General features: G+C 38.1%; 2 protein-coding genes across 3 annotated transcripts; one reads left to right on the top strand and one right to left on the bottom strand.

Annotated features, from left to right (window-relative positions):
• Window positions 1-277: 277 nt before the first annotated feature.
• On the top strand, window positions 278-2,779 carry LOC132180411 (late embryogenesis abundant domain-containing protein / LEA domain-containing protein). Of its 2 annotated transcripts, none has more exons than XM_059593218.2 (3): window positions 278-779; window positions 1,260-1,964; window positions 2,300-2,779. In XM_059593218.2, exons 1-3 carry the CDS (start codon window positions 372-374, stop codon window positions 2,576-2,578), a joined length of 1,392 nt encoding a protein of 463 aa, XP_059449201.2. In that variant the 5' UTR covers window positions 278-371; the 3' UTR covers window positions 2,579-2,779. The 2 variants fall into 2 exon arrangements, with proteins under 2 accessions (XP_059449201.2, XP_059449200.2); XM_059593217.2 differs by having other exon boundaries at window positions 2,297-2,779.
• Window positions 2,780-16,853: 14,074 nt separating this feature from the next.
• Window positions 16,854-17,918, bottom strand: LOC148585765 (signaling peptide TAXIMIN 1). Its single transcript, XM_088516598.1, has 2 exons — window positions 17,529-17,918; window positions 16,854-17,191 (listed from the first exon to the last, which is right to left on the bottom strand). The coding sequence occupies exons 1-2, from the start codon at window positions 17,636-17,638 to the stop codon at window positions 17,068-17,070; spliced, it is 234 nt and encodes a 77-aa protein (XP_088372724.1). The 5' UTR covers window positions 17,639-17,918; the 3' UTR covers window positions 16,854-17,067.
• Between the last annotated feature and the right edge of the window lie 143 nt (window positions 17,919-18,061).

Raw genomic sequence — 18,061 nt, 5'->3', positions numbered from 1 at the left:
GGCCGCCATTTTTGTTGCGTCTCTAGATATCTCTCTCTAGCTACCATCTCTTTAGCAAATGGATGGGCATAATCTTATCCACCAATTTCTCCACGTAGCAGCTCACTCATTTCCACGTGTCTTTGATCTCCCTTCCCAATCGTAATCCTCAATTCACATGCAATCGCTGAGTCACCTCCTTGGTTTGCACAAACCCAAACACGTTGCAGCAGACCACTCACCACATGTCCACTCCATGCAAGCACGTCCATCATCACCACCTCCTCAAAACCGCCATACCCGTTTCTTTTTTAACACCATTAATCTCTCTCATTCCCAGACTCAAACCAGAAAACAACAAAAACAAACATAGCTGGAGATCGAGAACAATCATGGCTTCTGAGCAAGCGCGTAGAGAGACCACCACCAGCGAGAGAGAAATTCCGGTAGAGAAAGACGGGGTCCCGAAGATGACGAGCCACTTCGAGTCTTTGGCGGAGCAAGCCAGTACCAGAGAAAGTGCTCCTCAAGAGGGTGGTGAAGATAGAGAGGAAAGCCAGTTTGAGTCTCTCGCTTATAAAGTAAAGAATGAGAAAGAGGGAGAGGAGGAGGAAGAGGAGAAGTGTGGTGAAGACAAAGAGGGTGAAGCTAGGGAAGGAAGGGAAAAGAGGTCTTATGCTGTGGGAAAGTTTGAAGTTAATGGTGCAGGTGATCAGGCCAAATGCAGGGAAGCGGGAGGAGAAGCCATGGAGGTGGGAAGGAAAGAAGAGATTCCTCAGAAAGGAGGAGAACGCAAAGAGGTGAGAAGCAAAGAAGAGGTTTTGTTAAATCTATGATTTATCTCAGAACTTTAAGGTGATGAGGAAGGGTAAATTTATTAATTTGGTTAAGTAATTATATATATATATATATACCCCATTTTTCTATTCTCTTTATCATCTCTTGTACTCTTTGGAGAATTTTACATTTAAAGTTGATGGCTTAATGGGTAAAATATAAAATATTTTAATTAAATCAGAGGTGGAGTGACGGATATAGAATTTGAAGTCAGGTTCGTACCATGTTAAATTACTACCCATCTTTTACTCTCTTTATAATACTGATGTTAACATTTTAACATTTAAATTTGATGTGGTGTAATTCTATAATAAGTTACAATTTATTGATCATGTTAAGTTACAATTTCTAGCAATTTATTGATCAATTTAAGTTGCAATTTATTGACCAATTTAAGTTGCAATTTATTGATCAATTTAAGTTATATATTGTAATGGAGTCAGGATGAGGAAAAGGAACAACCACCATCTCTAGAAGAGATATCCAAGCTGAGAGCAATGGCGCAGCAAAATTCTCAAGAGGCGCTAAGGGCTGCGGAGGAGCGCTACGAGAAGGCAAAAGAATCTGTAAGCCAGAGAGTGAGCGCAGCAGCCGAGTATGCCGCAGAGACGGGAGCCCAAGCAAAGGACACCGTCCTAGACAAAAGCCTTGCCGTGAAAGACACTGCAGCAGAGAAGGGCGCGCAGGCAAAGGAAACCGTTGCCAGCACAGCAAAGACGGCGGCGGATTGCACGGCATCAACAACAGAGAAAGCTAAAAACTTAGCGCTGCAAAAGGCGGCGCAAGCGAAAGACGTGGTTGTGCATACAGGGGAGACCACCGTGCATTATGTTGAGGATAAGGCGGTTGGCGCAAAAGATGCGACTTTGGAAACTGCCGTTGGCTTGAAGGACAAGGCATCGGTGGCGGGGTGGACGGCGGCGCATTACTCGTGTGAGAAGGCCGTGGAGGGAACCAAAGTGGCGGCGAGTGCCGTTAAAGGAGCAGCGGAGTATGCAGGTCATAACGCTGCTGAGATTGCATCAAAGCCGTTGTCTGCTGTCAAGGATGTTGCCGCGTCGACGGGAGAGAGTGCAAAGGAGTACACAGCTAGGAAGAAAGAAGAGGCAGAGAGAGAATTGGAGGCTAAGAGATCAGCCGAATGTCGGGTATGTTTAATATCATGTTAAATTACCCGTCCTCGTAACTTTAACATTATATCTATTTATAAATAATAAATATATAATTAAATATTATTTATGTGAATTTAATTATTTAATTAATATTTTAAGACTGTTATTGTACGTATGTGTATATATATGCGAGAGAGACAATAAGTAAAATGTGATGACTTTTGTTTTGATTGCATGTTACTCCACCATTTAAGCTTAATTAATTAAGTTCAAAAGAAATGCATGGTTAATATAAATTATTGAATTAATATTTAAAAGCTATGAACCCAAATCCTTAATTAATTTCTTAGCTACTTCTTGTTGTTTAGCAGGGAGAAGATAAGGAAGGTGAATCCCAGGTTCAAGAAACAGAGACACAAAAGATGATGGAGAAAGGGACATCCGAGAATGTAATTCGAGAAAGCCTTGAGGGAGGCCAAGAGCATGGAAAAGGAGGAGGAGATGATCAAGACATTGGGGTGCTCGGGGCCATCGGCGAAACCATAGTTGAGATTGCTCAGGAAACGAAAGAGCTTGTTATTGGCGAAGATGAGAGTTATGAGAAGCAAGGGCAACACAAGCATGAAGAGGGAAGTGAAAGTTTGAAATAAATAAAATGAATAAGTAATGGGTTTGATAGATGTTTGAAAGTTGATGCGGAGTGGTGGGAGGGGCATGTGGTTAATTATATAAATATATAACATGTTTGTTGTGTATTTTTGAGTGTGTTAATAAATTTGAGTCTCTTCGGTGATTCAGAAACATGATATATAGTTTCTTTCAAATAAAAATAAATATGGATTAATGCATGATTGATGTATAATTGTCTCTCTCTATGAACAGGGGAGTGATCATCAAAGTGGAAATAAATAATTGGATAATGCTTTTGATGCTTGTTTCAAATCAATTTATATCTAGAGATGGACGAAGGTGATCCATTTTTTTTTTGTTAAGAGTGCATTAAAGATAAAATATTGGTGTCTTACTAATTGTTTACTTTTCAATCATAGTCTCTCAAATACAATTGAAACTTATGCTTAAATAGACTAAAATATCCCTTGTAACCTTTTCCCGTATTTGATTAGAAAAAAAAAAAAAGAAAAAAAAAAGACGACTAAAATATTAAACCCTAATCCGACCAACTTTTGGGTTAAGCACATTATTAAATATGGACTTTAAAATATAAATTAAATATTAAAAATAATTACAAAATAATATTAACTCTATTAGTTTAAACTAATATTCATTTTTCGTCAAAGGTGTAATTGAGTGGATTTTTAAAAATATATGATTTGAAATTGGGGTAAGAAGGCTAGAAATAATGATTTTATCAAACACTTTGTGTGCGTGCCTTGTGAATTTTTCACCCAGACCAAGAATGTTGAGTTTATGCACGTTCAAATTCAAGGCTACATGCATGCCCCCTTACTTGCCAGTTGCCAAGGCTGTTGAAACTCAAATCTAAAGCTTTTTATCAACTTTAAGCCGCGGAGGATTTTCAAATACTCAGTTATCAGATTTTAAATTAGGGTTAAATACCAAATACTCCCATGGAGTTTGGTAACTTTATTTTTACCTCTCTGGAGTTTTATTTTTATCACAGGACCCCCTGGGATTTTGATAAAGGACCAAGTTAGTCCATCCGTTAGTTGACCGCTATGACTGACACGTGGACCAATCAGATATTGACACGTGTCGCATATTTAATTTTTTTTTAAAATTAAAAAAAAAAAAATTTAAATATGTGCCACGTGTCAACATCTAATTGGTCCACGTTTCAGTCATAACGGTCAACTAACGGATGAACTAACTTGGTCCTTTATCAAAACCCCAGGGGAGTCCTGTGATAAAAATTAAACCCCAGAGGGGGTAAAAATAAAGTTACCAAACTTCAAGGGGAGTATTTGGTATTTAACCCTTTAAATTAATGGCATTTAAATTTGACAGAAAAAATCAGCGTAAGCATATGACAAGAAGTAATAGAAAGAGGTATAATTGGGACAATATCACACAATAACCAACAAATTGGGAATAACTTTAACGACAAGTATTATAATCGAGCATAAGATTGCAATTCGAAAAGACCTGTCAGAGCTACGCTCAGGTGAACACCGTTTTTCGGTTTTCAAGCCTAAAATCTACAGTTTTCATCCAAATCCCCATTTTAAGTTTTTTTAATCATTTTATAAAATATTTAGCTTCTCATTTTAGTAGCGATTTTATTATTGCATTTCTTCATATATTTAAGAAAATTTTTATTTTATTCCGCAATTTGATTTTATGTAATATATATTAGAGCAATTTTTTGTCTAACTATTTTCGGTATAGCGTGAGCTACACATTCTTCGAGGTGTGTGCATGATAGATTCAAAATGCGCTTGTGATGCTCCCTAATGGATGCAAAATAGTAAGAGTGTCAAATGATCTGTCAGCGTCTACGCCGGGAAAATTCTGATGCCTAAGTCAGTTCCTCGGAGAAAAGCAATTTGATGAACAAAGCTTAATAATTTAAGCTAATCACGTATTATCAATATCAAAGAAATATTCAGATCCCTTTGTACCTTGTGTAAAGGCCTATTTATAGGCTTAAGAGTTGAAGTAGGCTTGAACTGGTTCACATGAAGAGTTATTTCCTGAAGAGTTGAGATAGACTTGAACTAGCTCTCCTAAAGAGTTATCTCCTGAAGAGTTGAGATAGACCTGAACTATTTCTCCCCAATCCAAACTTTGAGTACGTCTCTGTGAAATAGAGACCCACTTTAATTGTACCTTCTACTATTTAATTAATAGCTCTATGGGCATGTCATTGCCCATAAGGCCCAAAACCTGATGGGCTTGTAATGTGATTTTATTCCCAATAGTTACCCCCAATTCCCTTAGTTGAGGTACTCGGGTAACAGGAATTTCAGTTAGAGTCCCTTGATGACTCATTGCTTGGCTTTGCCCGAGACTCATGTCTCGTTGTGAGTGTACCTGGAGCTACTCTGTTCTATTCATGGCATTGTTTGAGTTCCCGAGGGTACCCCCAACTCTCGTTTTTGCCTGAGGGTGAAACCTGTCATATCTTTTAGGACTTGGTTGAAGAACCAAGTATTCATCTTCATCCATAAACCTGCAACCCTGTAAACCTTTCTCCTAAAATAACAATTCCTGCAAACATCATTAATACATATACCCCCCATGATCGGGTGTGTAAACCGGGAGTCAAACCTGACCTTGTCTATTGGGCTTGGCAAAAACAGCCAAGCTCAAGCCTTTACTTGTGAATCGGGAGTCAAACCTGACCTTATCTATCAAGTATGGCTAAAACAGCATAAGCTCAAGCCTTTACCTATGAACCGAGAGTTAAACCCGACAATGCCTACCGGGCTTGGTTAAAACAGCCAAGCTTAAACCTTTACCTGTGAACCGGGAGTTAAACCTAACTTTACCAACCAGGCTTAGCTAAACAGCCAAGCTCAAACCTTTACATGTGAACCGGGAGTTAAACCCGACCTTACCTACTGGGCTTGGCTAAAACAGCTGAGCTCCAACCTTTACCTGTGAACTGGGAGTTAAACCCGATTCTACTACCGGGCTTAGCTAATATAGCCAAGCTCAAACCTTTACTTGTGAACTGGGAGTTAAACCCGATTCTGCCTACCAGGCTTGGCTAAAATAGCCATGCTCAAACCTTTACCTGTGTGCTAGGAGTTAAACCTGACCTTACCTACCAGGCTTAGCTAAACAGCCAAGCTCAAACCTTTACCTGTGGTTCCTTCCTTCTTGGGATGGCATGGCCCGGGGTTTCCTCCTGTCTCTAGGGGTGGCTGGGCTCTTCTTGTTTTTCCTTAGGGTTTTCTCCCTATAGCCTTGTTTTTTCTCAAGGCTTTCTCCCTGGTTTTTCCTCAGGGTTTTCTCCCCATAGCCTTGTTTTTCCTCAGGGTTTTCTCCTTGGTTTTTTCTTAGGGTTTTCTCCCTATAGCCTTGTTTTTCCTTATGGTTTTATTCTTATAGCCTTGTTTTTTCTCAAGGTTTTCTCCCTGGTTTTTCCTTAGGGTTTTTGTTGTGCCAAATACTTCCTAAATTAGTAGATAATATTTAGTATGTTTTACTCGCAAGTGCACAAGATTAAACGATAGTATAGTGCAACAAATACGAGATCGATCCCACGAGGATTATTGATTTTGTTTTAGAATTGATAAAAATATCAAATTGTCACTAAATTGATATTGTGAAAAAGAAATAAAAAGAAATAAAGATAAATGAAAAGGTAAAGGCAAGGCTTTGATATCCACCTCTAATCATACTTAGATAATATAATAATATGCCAATAATCCAATCATAGTATAAATACTTAATGTTTGTCAACCTAAGGGTATGAGTGTCTACTCCTTAAGCTATTCATTTTTCTAAGCAACGAATTAGGCATAGGTTTCTACTCCTGGTTCCCCATGTTGATTAACCCAAGAACCCGGTGTGGATGACTTTTGTTACTCTTATTAAACCCATCACTCGAACATCCAAATTGATTTAATTAACTAGTCCATACCACATCCATATAATGGACAATCACATACATAGGAGGAATTCAAGAAAGCATGAATTAATTAAGTTAAGCAATACAATATGATTTATCACAAAGGTGCCAATATTAAAATATTAAATAAATACAATTAGGGCTTCAATCTAGCCCTCCTTAAAAGTTAGTTACACATAATTAAAATAAAACTAAAAAGAAAAGGGAAAGAAATAACCAAAAACGACTCCTTAAAGTAGCCTCCAATTCCTCTCCCCAAAGTTGTCTCATTCAAATTGTCTATTGAATTGTGAGGCTTAACGGTCTATTTATAGGTCTTAGGAGAGTCCTAGAAGGACTAGTAATCCTAGGAAATTCGGAGATTTAAGTATTAGCCCAATTAGGATAAAGAAAACCTAAGTCCAAATCGGAATAGGATTCAGCCAGAATTGCGGTCCTATCTTGCGGGGTGATTTTGACATAGCGGCAGTCCAAATTAGGAAAATGCTATTTCACAATGATTTGTATAATTTTGAGTTATCTTTCCAGTGCTGCTTGAATCACCTCAATGGGATATTTGTCAAAGTTATGGTCAAAATACCGAGACGTGTGCAGAATCCAAGTTTGAATCCAATCCGATATTGCCTCCAATTTAAGAAATTCCGATTTAATCATTTCCTCTATTTGATTAAACTTAACCACATCATATAGGTCCTCTATTACGATTAGTTAAGCTTAAACTTTTCTGGAAAAGCTTTTTTTTTTGCTTCCAAAAACCTATAAAAAAAAAAATTACAAAAATGAAATAAAATAGCATAAACTAACAGAACTAAGGAATTAACAAATATAAGTTTAAGGGCTAAATTATGAGTATTTTGGTACTTATCAATTTTCTCCTATAGCCTTGTTTGTCCTCGGGGTTTTCTCTCTATAGCCTTGTTTTTCCTCGGGGTTTTCTCTCTGTAGCCTTGTTTTTCCTTAGAGTTTTCTCCCCATAGCCTTGTTTTCCTTTGGGTTTTCTCCCTATATCCTACTTCCTGTAAAAGAAGAGGCATCAATGGTCCGGCGGTCTTTAGACCGGGGACACTCCAATGCTTAAGTTAGCTTCATTCTTTTATTAAAAATATCAATTCCCCCAAAATCCAGGGGATACCATGTTTATTTGAAAAAGTCCGAAAGCAATAACATAGTTGATAAACATAAACCTAAGAGAAAATAAGGAAGTACATAAAGATACCAGTAGCCAGAGTTTTGTATTCCATCTGTTGCCGGGTGTGATAAGTGCCTTGCCCTCTTCTTCAGGGTGCTTGGTAGCTACAATCACCGTATTTATACTATCACATCCTAGTTCCTTGGTTCTCTGGGCTGTTGACTCCTATCCCTTTCTTTTCTTCGATCATCTCCTCTTCCCATGCTTTCTTGGGGGCCATTCTCCCGACCACTATCGCCCTTTCTTCCTGTGGCACCCACCCTTCTTATTCTTCCTTCATGCAAGCCATAACAATTTGATTCTAATATAGCATAACATGAATACGTGCAATCTATATGGATAAGCATAAGTCTAGATTGGATATAGACGATCAAAAATATGGAGAATGACGTTCATCAGCTGGTCATTGTGTGATCACTACCATGACGGATTTTTTATTTTTATTTTTTATTTTTTTATGAGAAATGAATAGTTGTTCCCACAGATAGTGTCAAACTGTTAGAACAATTTTCTGTCTAACTGTTTTTGGTATGGCTTGAGCTACACATTCTTCGAGGTGTGCACGTGATAGATTCAGAATGCGCTTGTGATGCTCCCTGATGGCTGCAAAATAGTAAGAACGTCAAAGGATCCATTGGCGTCTATGCTAGGAAAACTTGATGCCTAATTCAGTTCCTTAGAGAAGAGCAATTTGATGAACAAAGCTCAATAGTTCAACCTAATCAAGTATTATCAATATCAGAGAAATATTCAGATCCCTTTGTACCTTGTGTAGGAGCCTATTTATAGGCTTAAGAGTTGAGGTAAGCTTGAACTGGTTCTCCTGAAGAGTTATCTCCTGAAGAGTTGAGATATACTTGAAATAGCTCTCCTAAAGAGTTATCTCATGAAGAGTTGAGAAAGACTTGAACTAGCTCTCTTAAAGAGTTGAGATAGACCTGAACTGTCTCTCCCCAATCCAGACTTTGAGTAGGTCTCTGAGAAATAGAGTCCCACTTTAATTGTATATTTTGCTATTTAATTAATAGCGCTGTGGGCCTGTCATTAGCCCTAAGGCCCAAAATCTAATGGGCTTATAGTGTAATTTTATTCCCAACATGTAATAATTAGACTTTTGTTGTTTTTGTTGAAAAGTCAGTTTACTTCATCTATATGACTTGTAAGCTTAGCTCTACACTTCGATTTAAAATCATATTTCAATATTTTTTTCAAAGTTATTATTTTTATTTTTTTTGGTTTTTTCAAGCGATTAAAGTTTTCTATTCGTTATAATTATTTTTGTCTCTTTCTAAATTATCTTGCACTTTCGATCTTCAATTTTTGCTTATTAGCACGCGTTATCAGAACAGTTCTAATTTCGCTTTGGATCAACTTTGTAGAATGTCAAACAAGAAAAGTCACAAAGGATCCTCAACAATAATTGTATGAGAATTTTGTTAAAGAATAAATAAGGCAATCATTTCTGTATTGAAAGATACATGTGAAAGAGAGCTAAAAAAAAAAGGTTATGTCAACTACACCTTACCATTTGTCAATTACGTAATATTGGGACAAATACTTTTGTTAATTGTTAGTGGCAGAAAGGTTCCAAAGGCTTCTTAGTGGAGTGAATTTGTGATGTGATATAGACAAATAATAATATATAGGTAATGGCTAGCCTATTATGATAATCTTTAAGAGCATCCAAATCCCTCTACCCTAATTGAATTAAAAGTTTATTATCTTATATGTTGCTACTAGATACAAGAGATTTCTTAAACGTTTTAAAGTCGCAATATGATTTGCTGACTAAATTTAAGGTTACATTGTGAGTTTACTCGGAGATGAGAGTTGCGTCTAGAGTCGCACACTTTGTAGTAATTGTTAGGATTAGTGCCCTAATTATAATATTTTGCTTATTAATAAAGTTGCTTATTTTCTAAGATGAACTAGAACATTGAGCACGTATAATCATTTGATGATTGCAGTCCATAAGTTATATTGTATTGGTTTAAGTGTCTTAATGATATTAATACGCAGAAGATTTAAATCACAATTTATTGTAAACTTATAAACCTTAGTTCGTAGTCGATGATGAAATTGAGCATTTCATCTGACCAGATTATAACTATCAATCATAATGATTTATCTTAATTATGAAAGTTGAGAGTACGGATTGGTTGGTACATTTGAAATACAATGAACTAGATCACTTAAGTTTTTATTCTATATAATGTCAGTTGAATAATTTGAACGAAGACTAATTATAGCATTGACTCATAATCCTTGGGTACTTTGATTTTCAATAGTAAGGTTGCTAAGAGCAAACCCTAGCCCTTTTCCAGTGCGATCCAAGAGGGAGGGAGGATCTTCCATCCTTCCTCGCTTCCCTTTTTTTCTTATTTTTGTTTTAGATTTTGTTTAGACTCCAACAGCAACAGCAATGCCTTGCCTTCTCCACAGTTTTCGCCCTCTACTCCACCTCGTCGTTCGTTTTCCTCCCCGATCTTTTGGCTTTGTCAGTTTCTGCAAGGGTTCTTAGATCAGCTTTTTTCAAAGGAGATCTACGTTTTCGCCGCCGGTCCAAGTCTTATACATGTACGTACTCATAATTCTTGCAAAAGAAATACTCCATAGCACCAGAAGTGGAACTACATTGAGGCGAAACAAAATGAAAACAAAGGTTTACAGAATAAACCTACAAAGAACTATGTAGATAAATGTTACAAGTGTGATATGAAAGGACATTGGTCATGTACCTGTCCTACGCCTAAACATCTGGTAGACCTATATTTGGCCTCCATAAAAGAAAAGGGATTAAAATGAATTTTGCTAATCACAGTAATCCTGAAGATTCTCCAATTTTTTTTGATGCTCTAAATGGAGAGAGTAACATTCATCTTGATGTTTCTGATTTCTTTGTAGACTCTAACATAAAAACTGATCTTTTGATTGGTGATGAATATGTCTACAATAATTAATATGTTTTCATTATGTTTTAATCACAATATGTTTACATTGTCAAATTTAATTGTATTTTGTTATTTTCTTTTTGATTAATCAAAATTAAAATATATTTTGTTTAGATATGGAGGCATGGGTCATTGATGGAATGATTAATTCTAAGATGATTGGTGAAGATTTGTGTCTAGCAGACAGTTATACAACGCACATAATTCTTAGAGATAAGAAATATTTTTAATACTAGATATTAAACAAAGCTAGTGTCAATACAATTTCAGGTTCATCAAACTTAATCGAAGGCTCTGGAAGAGCAAATATCATATTGCCAAAAGGAACAAAATTTTGTATTGATGATACTTTGTATTCTTCTAAATCTAGAAGAAATTTAATCAGTTTTAAGGATACTCATCTAAATGGTTATCATGTTGAAACCACTAGCAAAACGTGAAGTATTTGGACAGTAGTCCAAACACCTAAAGGTCTATCGCCTGTTGGATACAAGTGGGTATTTGTACGAAAACGTAACGAGAAAAATGAAATTGTGACATACAAAGCAAGACTTATTGCGCAAGGTTTCCTGCAGAAACCTGGTATTGATTATGAAGAAACTTATTCCCCTATAGTGGATGCAATTATATTTAGATTTTTGATTAACTTGGTAGTTACAGAAAGTTTGGATATGCGTTTAATGGATATGGTTACAGCATATTTATATGCATCACTTGATAATAATATATACATGAAAATCTTTGAAGGATACAAAATGCCTGAAGCATATAATTCGAAATCCCAAAATATTTATTCTATTAAGCTACAAAGATCTTTATACGGGTTAAAACAATCCGAACACATGTGGTACAATCGTCTTAGTGAATATCAATTGAAAGAATGATTTGAAATAATCCAATTTGTCCATGCGTTTTCATTAATAAATTAGAATCTAGATTTGCTATCATTGTAGTTTATGTAGATGATTTAAATCTTGTTGGGACTCCAGAAGAGCTCATAAAAACTGCCACGTATTTAAAAAATAAGTTTGAGATGAATGATCTTGGAAAAACAAAATTTTGCCTTACAAAGAAGACACAGTTGAAAAGAAGACAACAAAATTTCAGATGAACGAGGAACGACAATAATAGGAAGTATTTATAGACCTTGTCCTCGAAAAATGAAAAGGAGCGCAGACAAATTTCAAAGAACGAATCGGCATCCGCATGAAACGCCCTACTAAAGATGGTACACGTGTCCTTCAATCCTCAAACCTGCACAGAGTGATAATGACCCTTGGAAACTCAACCGTTAAATTGCGACGCGGAGGACTCATATAAGTTATTATGACCTAGCCTAAATTAATTTTAGTCTCTGTCATGGGGGTACAGTCAATAATCAATATTACAAACATAGACAAAGTAAACAGTGCATTCTCACAACAATGAAATTTGAGGATCAAGAGTTCAAAAAAAAAAAAAAAAAAAACTTCTACATAGAATCACCAGGAACAAAAGTCATGGATTCGGCTCGGGGGTAGATTTGCATTCACGAGATAAATCTCATGGACACTAACTTCAGGAGCACCTGCGAGCAAATCTCTACCAATCTCCGCCAACTCATCAATGGCCCCAGATGGGAGTCTCAAAAAATCAGAATCAACTGTAGCTGGGTCAATGTTGTATCAATCCCTATTGACAGTTAGATACCGACAATTCTGGAACCCCCAATGGAAACCTCGGGCCCATACTGAATCTCGAAGCCACAAAACAAATGATAACTCTGCAAAATATCATATAGCCTTGGCTCTCGAAAAGCAATGTCCCTCGTGAAATCTACCACATCTATCCTGAGACTCTTTCAAAGACTCCTCCATCTTTTTGCAGCCCTCCTCGGATTGAGATACCTGGGCCTCAAGTGTCTCGAGAAGGTTGCGATAGGATTCCACCAAGGTTCGAACCTCATGAAGCTCCTCCAAGGTCGAAGAAAGCTCTTGGATAGCACGATGGGTAGCAGCAGCTGACTCCTCGGTTCACAAGTTCGGCATTCTTCTGATCGCTGACTTTCAAAAGATCTTCTAACTGAGCAACTGCAGCTTCCAGATCAGCATTTGTTTGTTTTATCTCTAAAACCTTATGATCTTTTGCAGCTAGCATAGACTAAAGATTCGCCATCTCGGAACTAGAGGCCTCCGATTGATCAATCCCTCAAGAACTCGAAGCATCCTGGCGATTGCTCAACTTTCGAACCAAGTCTCGGAGCTCAACAATCTTTGAAGTATACTATTGTAGACCTTTTAGAAAATCATCAAACCATCCAGCTATAACGAGCAGGGACTACAAACAAGATTATTGGATGTTAGACAAATAAAAAGAGCTACTTTCCTTAGAAAGGGAGGGTCACATAATTTACCAAGAAGTGATGATGAATTAGTTTGTCAACAAACATTTCGAGAGTAAGTCTACCATCTCCCCGAGTATAATCTTCAGGCAGCAGCTTGGTAACAGCGGCCAGGGGATTTCCCTTTAGACCCTTCGCAAGAGACCTAATTAAAGGTGACCTTCTCCCAGAATGGCCCCTAACCGGTTGTCCTTCATACACGGGCACCTGATTCTCGGGCTCGGTAGGGGAAGGTGGAGAACTTGCCTTCAAAATAGGAACGTCGGGCATATCAGCAGTAGGGACTTCCTCCTGAGTTGGCCAAGACTTAGAATCCATCGCATCCGTCACTAGAGTACGTATGCGCAAAGGAGTAACCTCTAAAGGAGCTACACCGTCATTTTGAGGAGGTTAGGGCGAAATCACAAAAGAACGAGGTTCCTCGAAAGTAGCTGGAGCAAAGCAAGTACTAGTAGATTTCGCCAAGCTCAAAAGTTGCTAAGACCTCTCCATCCTCGCCTTCTTCAAAGATTCATCCACTACAGCCTTACCCCTGTCCGCTTTTCTTTTCAAGGATAAGGGGTTGGCCTCTGCAGCAGAAGCGGATGAAACACCACCCTAAGCTTGAGGGCGCTTTGAAGATTGAGATATGGGGACAGCCAAAGCAAAAGCCTTAGTAGAAGGCTTATCCGATTGAACATAAACTTTGTGCGCCCGGGTTTTCTTACTCTGAACCCGAGTAAGAGATTTTTGAACCACCTTATCAAATGGTAGGACCCGTTTCTTTGGTTTTCCCCGACAATCCCAAAAAACCTTGTTGGCCGGGATCTGATAGCTCAATTGCTCACGAAGAGCGAAGTCGGTAACGATAGCACCGAAAGTCATCCGAGCCTCATTCTTGGGAAGCAAAGAAAAAGCGAGAATCTGATCAACCCGGCGCTACAAGTTTGGGTTAAGCGTGGGACACTCTTCCCCTACTAAAAGGAGAAATTCTTTTAGGGAGTATTTAAAAAAGAATTAAGTCTAAAAAGCCGAGAAAGGAGAAGAAAACACTCACAAGTCAACTGAGGATCACCCCAATTCCGGGGAATGGTATGTTTCAATGGCAAAGTCTCGGAAGGAGAAGCTTCCCATTCACCAGAAACATAGAAAAAATGCTTTGACTAGTGTTTATTGTTGGAATAGGTGGAACCGAGCTCAATAAATTGGTTATTTCCATGAACCATGAAAGTCACTGTCTCAGTAGCAGGATAAAAGTGGGGACCATATATATTGAAAAATTCCGGAATTGACATCGTCTTCCCCAGAAAAATAGTGGGCCACAGCAAGAAAGTTGCTAGAAAATACTGCCATCCATTCGGCATCAGCTGCCTTGGAGCAACTCCCAAGTAAGACAGTAGCTCTATGATGATGGGAGAAAAGAGTAAGTGAATCCCACTCGAAACATGCGTTCATATACGCACACGTCTCTAGGACCATCGACCATACCAGTAGAGTTATCGGGAAAATGAAGCTGTATGGAAGAAGGAATCTCATAATTATGCCAGAGTACCTTCTCATTGACTGGCATGAAACATGACCTCTGCTGACAGGGAAAATCCAGGCATAGAGGAGTCCTGGTTGTCGAAGGCGGCGCCTCCACAGAAGGACGACCCCTTGAAGAAGAACCGCCACTCCGATGAATCAAAGGAACTTCAGAGGAGTAACCAGCAGAGTATTCCTCATCCACGGGATGTGATTGCTTGGAAGAAGACATCGTTGCAGGAGATAGAAAAGAAAATTTCAGGGGTATGAAAAAGTAAGGATGCGAGAAATCAATGGAAGGAGAAGGAAGGAAGAAGACGAAGATTGCTTATAAAGAGGAAACCTCGGTTGAAACAAAGGAGCATTAAATGCAAATAATGATGAACTCGCCGCCTTGTCAAAACTAAAATGACCTACGGAGTATTTCTCTCATCAAAAGGCGCAAAAAAGTAACCACTCAATAATCGACACCTGTCCCCTAAACCGATGCGCTCGAGCACGGATCACGTAGAAGGAAACACGTGTAAAGGAGAAGACTCATTTATGAATAGTGAACAAAATATTCAAACGATCAAAGATCTGGTAGAATCACCGGATATTGTGGATGAACAGTTGTCGGAACAAAAAACTGTCGTCGGATTCAAAAGACAACTATGATATCGAGGATAATAGCTGTCAGGTAATGGTCATTAAACTGAGCGAAGATCTCGCAAATACAGTTTCTTTAAAATTTGGGAATTCTCAAATCCTCTTAAGAAGGAATTCGGGGGGTAACTGTTCATACATTTATAAGACCTGAGCCCATGGGCCCGGATCATCAAGAAATGTCAGTATGGGCTTAAAGCTTCCACTAGCATAGGGCCAGTCCAAGAAGGTCCAGACCATCAATTGCTCAGACTACCAGAAGTATCTCCTAGATACTATATCATAATCCTCAGGGGGTAGGTACCCGAGGATACAAGTATAAATCGAAAGAAAGCTATTCAATAATCATTAAGAGGTGGTGTCAGTTACAAAGTTAGTAAATGCCTATAAGCGTTACATGCACCCATAAAGCCATTCGAACGTTACGCCTGGTTATCACAAACGGAAGATCTTGTCATCAACTCTCCATCACTTATGCGTGGATCCCGGATTCTCCTCCCGGTCATCACTAACTCTCCATCGGTTACACCTAATCCCAGATCCTCCTCCCGGTAATCATTATCACATTTAGTGGCTATGCTATAAATAAAGAAGATAACCAACAGGAAAAGGTACATGTTCAACTCATTCTCAAATATTCTATCATCTCATCAAGAAGGTCACTGACTTAATCATCGGAGGAGGATTTGCCGGAAACACCCCGGCGTGCTCTCTTAACCATCTTTTATCTTACGGATCAGGAAGAAGCAGCAATAACAAGGCAACTCAACATTAAAGAGGCAACCTGCTTCCCCTTGAATTCACCGAACCGAAAACTGTTTTAACAATGTTGCTCGTCATGCATTTTATAATCGTTGTGGCATGACTACGAACATATGAAGAGCAGACACAAATTCATCATGCATTTGGTGTAATGGTGAAAAGAATTTTGACAGGTTTAGGTTGACTCACGAGCAATTGCATCTGGCACTTAAGTAGTGAACAGAGACGAGACATTGTGCCCCTGTATACTTATGTAACGCATAAAGTTCGTTGACACAACATATGTTGCTTTAGCTAGGGCCAAGACGAAGTTTTTGGTTTTGGTAATACCGTGCATAGATAACCCATATTCCATGTAATATGTGACTAATGAGATACAAGACCTTAATTTGACGTTTGAGGTAGTGAGCAAATAAAGAACTCGAGTTAGGCACTTGAGAAGCAACTAGACTAAAATATGCACAGTGTATTGAGTTTAGTAGACACTCTTTTAAAAAGAGAACTCCATTGTATCATGCATTTCATACGTGTGCTTATTCAACCAACCGTGGAGATGAATGAATCAATCCCTGCTTTCTCACCGTACAAATCCCATAAGTCATTGTAATTACCTTATTTATGTCTCATGTGACCTTAAACTATGTCACAAAATTGAGATTTTAGTGTCTAGTACCTTAGCATGTTCCTCCGTATGATGAGGTCTAAAGAAAAGTCAAAAAAGATCTACAATAATAATTGTAGGAGTATTATTGTTAAAGAACACCCAGGCCATCATTTCTATATTGAAAATATAGGTGTAAAAAAGAGCGCAAGACTTTAACTAAAGATACCAAGGGCCTCTTGTATTTTTCTGGTCAGGATCCTAAAAACTGAAGCCCATCTTTGTAAAGAATTGCCTTTACAGCAAAAGTTCTTCGGCAAACAATAGGTCTCCTACTTCATTCAAAGTTTCTTTTCATTTCTCAAAAGATTAAATAACAAATTTGAGCCATGAAATACCACAGTTCATCCATTCATCCACAATTCATACACCTTGTCAAGATTTCAAACAAAACCACAATCAAAGGCCATAATATCACACAATCACCTTGCTTTCAACAGCACTACAAGCCAATAAATATGAAACCCAGCAGCTATAGAGAGATTAAAAGCTAACAAGGAATCTGAGAAGTAAACCACTCCATGACATGAATTGGGGCCTTGACTAACTCCAACGCCAGTTCCACTATCACAGTAACGCACAAACAGCATGGGCATATGCAGGTCAGCAACAACCTGCCAAAAATTTACACAATTTTCCCATCAAAACTAAGAAATCTATGATTACCCAGAAGGTGAAATTGCATTCAAAATCACATCAAAGTTGGAAACTTCAGAAACTTATAAGACCAAATTGCACGAAAATCAAATCAAAGTTGTAAAATTTTAGATACCCAGAAGATGAAATTGCATTTATGTCACATCAAAGTCTAAATTTTGCATACCCATAGGACCAAATTGCATGATAATCAAGAAACTTTAGTATCTAGGAGATCAAATTAAAATCAAGATATTTCAAATACCCAAAAGATTAAACTTCAAGGAAACACTAGAGTTGGGATGAGGATTCTACCCTACGATCCAGACGACGAGGCCGACGAGGGAGATAAGGAGGGAAAGAAAAGCAAAAGGAAGGCCCAGCAGAAAGCCCAACGGCCGGCAATCCCCGTCCCCACTGCACATTTTTTCTTGTTATCTTTCTTTCTTGAATTCTCTTCTTTTTCTACTACTACTTTCGTGCGCGCCTTTTGTTTGTGAAAGCGACTGAGAGAATGATGCAGAAGGCGGAAACCGATGAGGCGGTGATGGTCTTATCTGTGTTTTCTTTTACTTTATCCTTTCGTCAGATTGATGATGATGGAGGCTGGACGCTAGGTATTTATTTCAAGGGCAGAAGTACACGTTGCTGGCTTTTGATCAAAGCAATAAAGTGATGATGCAAAAGGAAGGCAACATGTATTTTACTTCAGTCAAAGAATTTAATAATTTATACTTTCCCAAAAGAATTTATTCTTCCTTTCCAAACCCTAATTTTTGCAGGCATTTTTTTTTGGTGGAATTATCAAAAAGAAGAATATATATTTGAAACTAATATGCTCATGTAAA

This window comes from Corylus avellana, chromosome 5 (assembly GCF_965113065.1).
Source record: "Corylus avellana chromosome 5, dhCorAvel1.hap1.2, whole genome shotgun sequence".
Lineage (NCBI taxonomy): Eukaryota > Viridiplantae > Streptophyta > Magnoliopsida > Fagales > Betulaceae > Corylus > Corylus avellana.
The sequence above is the reverse complement of the archived record's forward strand: the minus strand, read 5'-3'. Positions and strand labels throughout refer to the sequence as shown.

Excerpts from the sequence above, each read along its gene's own strand:
- LOC132180411 (XM_059593217.2), top strand. The coding sequence starts at position 372 with ATGGCTTCTGAGCAAGCGCGTAGAGAGACCACCACCAGCGAGAGAGAA. Across the intron at positions 780-1,259 it reads AAGGAGGAGAACGCAAAGAG|GATGAGGAAAAGGAACAACC; the intron begins GTGAGAAGCAAA and ends TAATGGAGTCAG. Across the intron at positions 1,965-2,296 it reads AGAGATCAGCCGAATGTCGG|CAGGGAGAAGATAAGGAAGG; the intron begins GTATGTTTAATA and ends CTTGTTGTTTAG.
- LOC148585765 (XM_088516598.1), bottom strand. The coding sequence starts at position 17,638 with ATGTGCAGTGGGGACGGGGATTGCCGGCCGTTGGGCTTTCTGCTGGGC. Across the intron at positions 17,192-17,528 it reads CTCGTCGTCTGGATCGTAGG|GTTGTTGCTGACCTGCATAT; the intron begins GTAGAATCCTCA and ends AATTTTTGGCAG.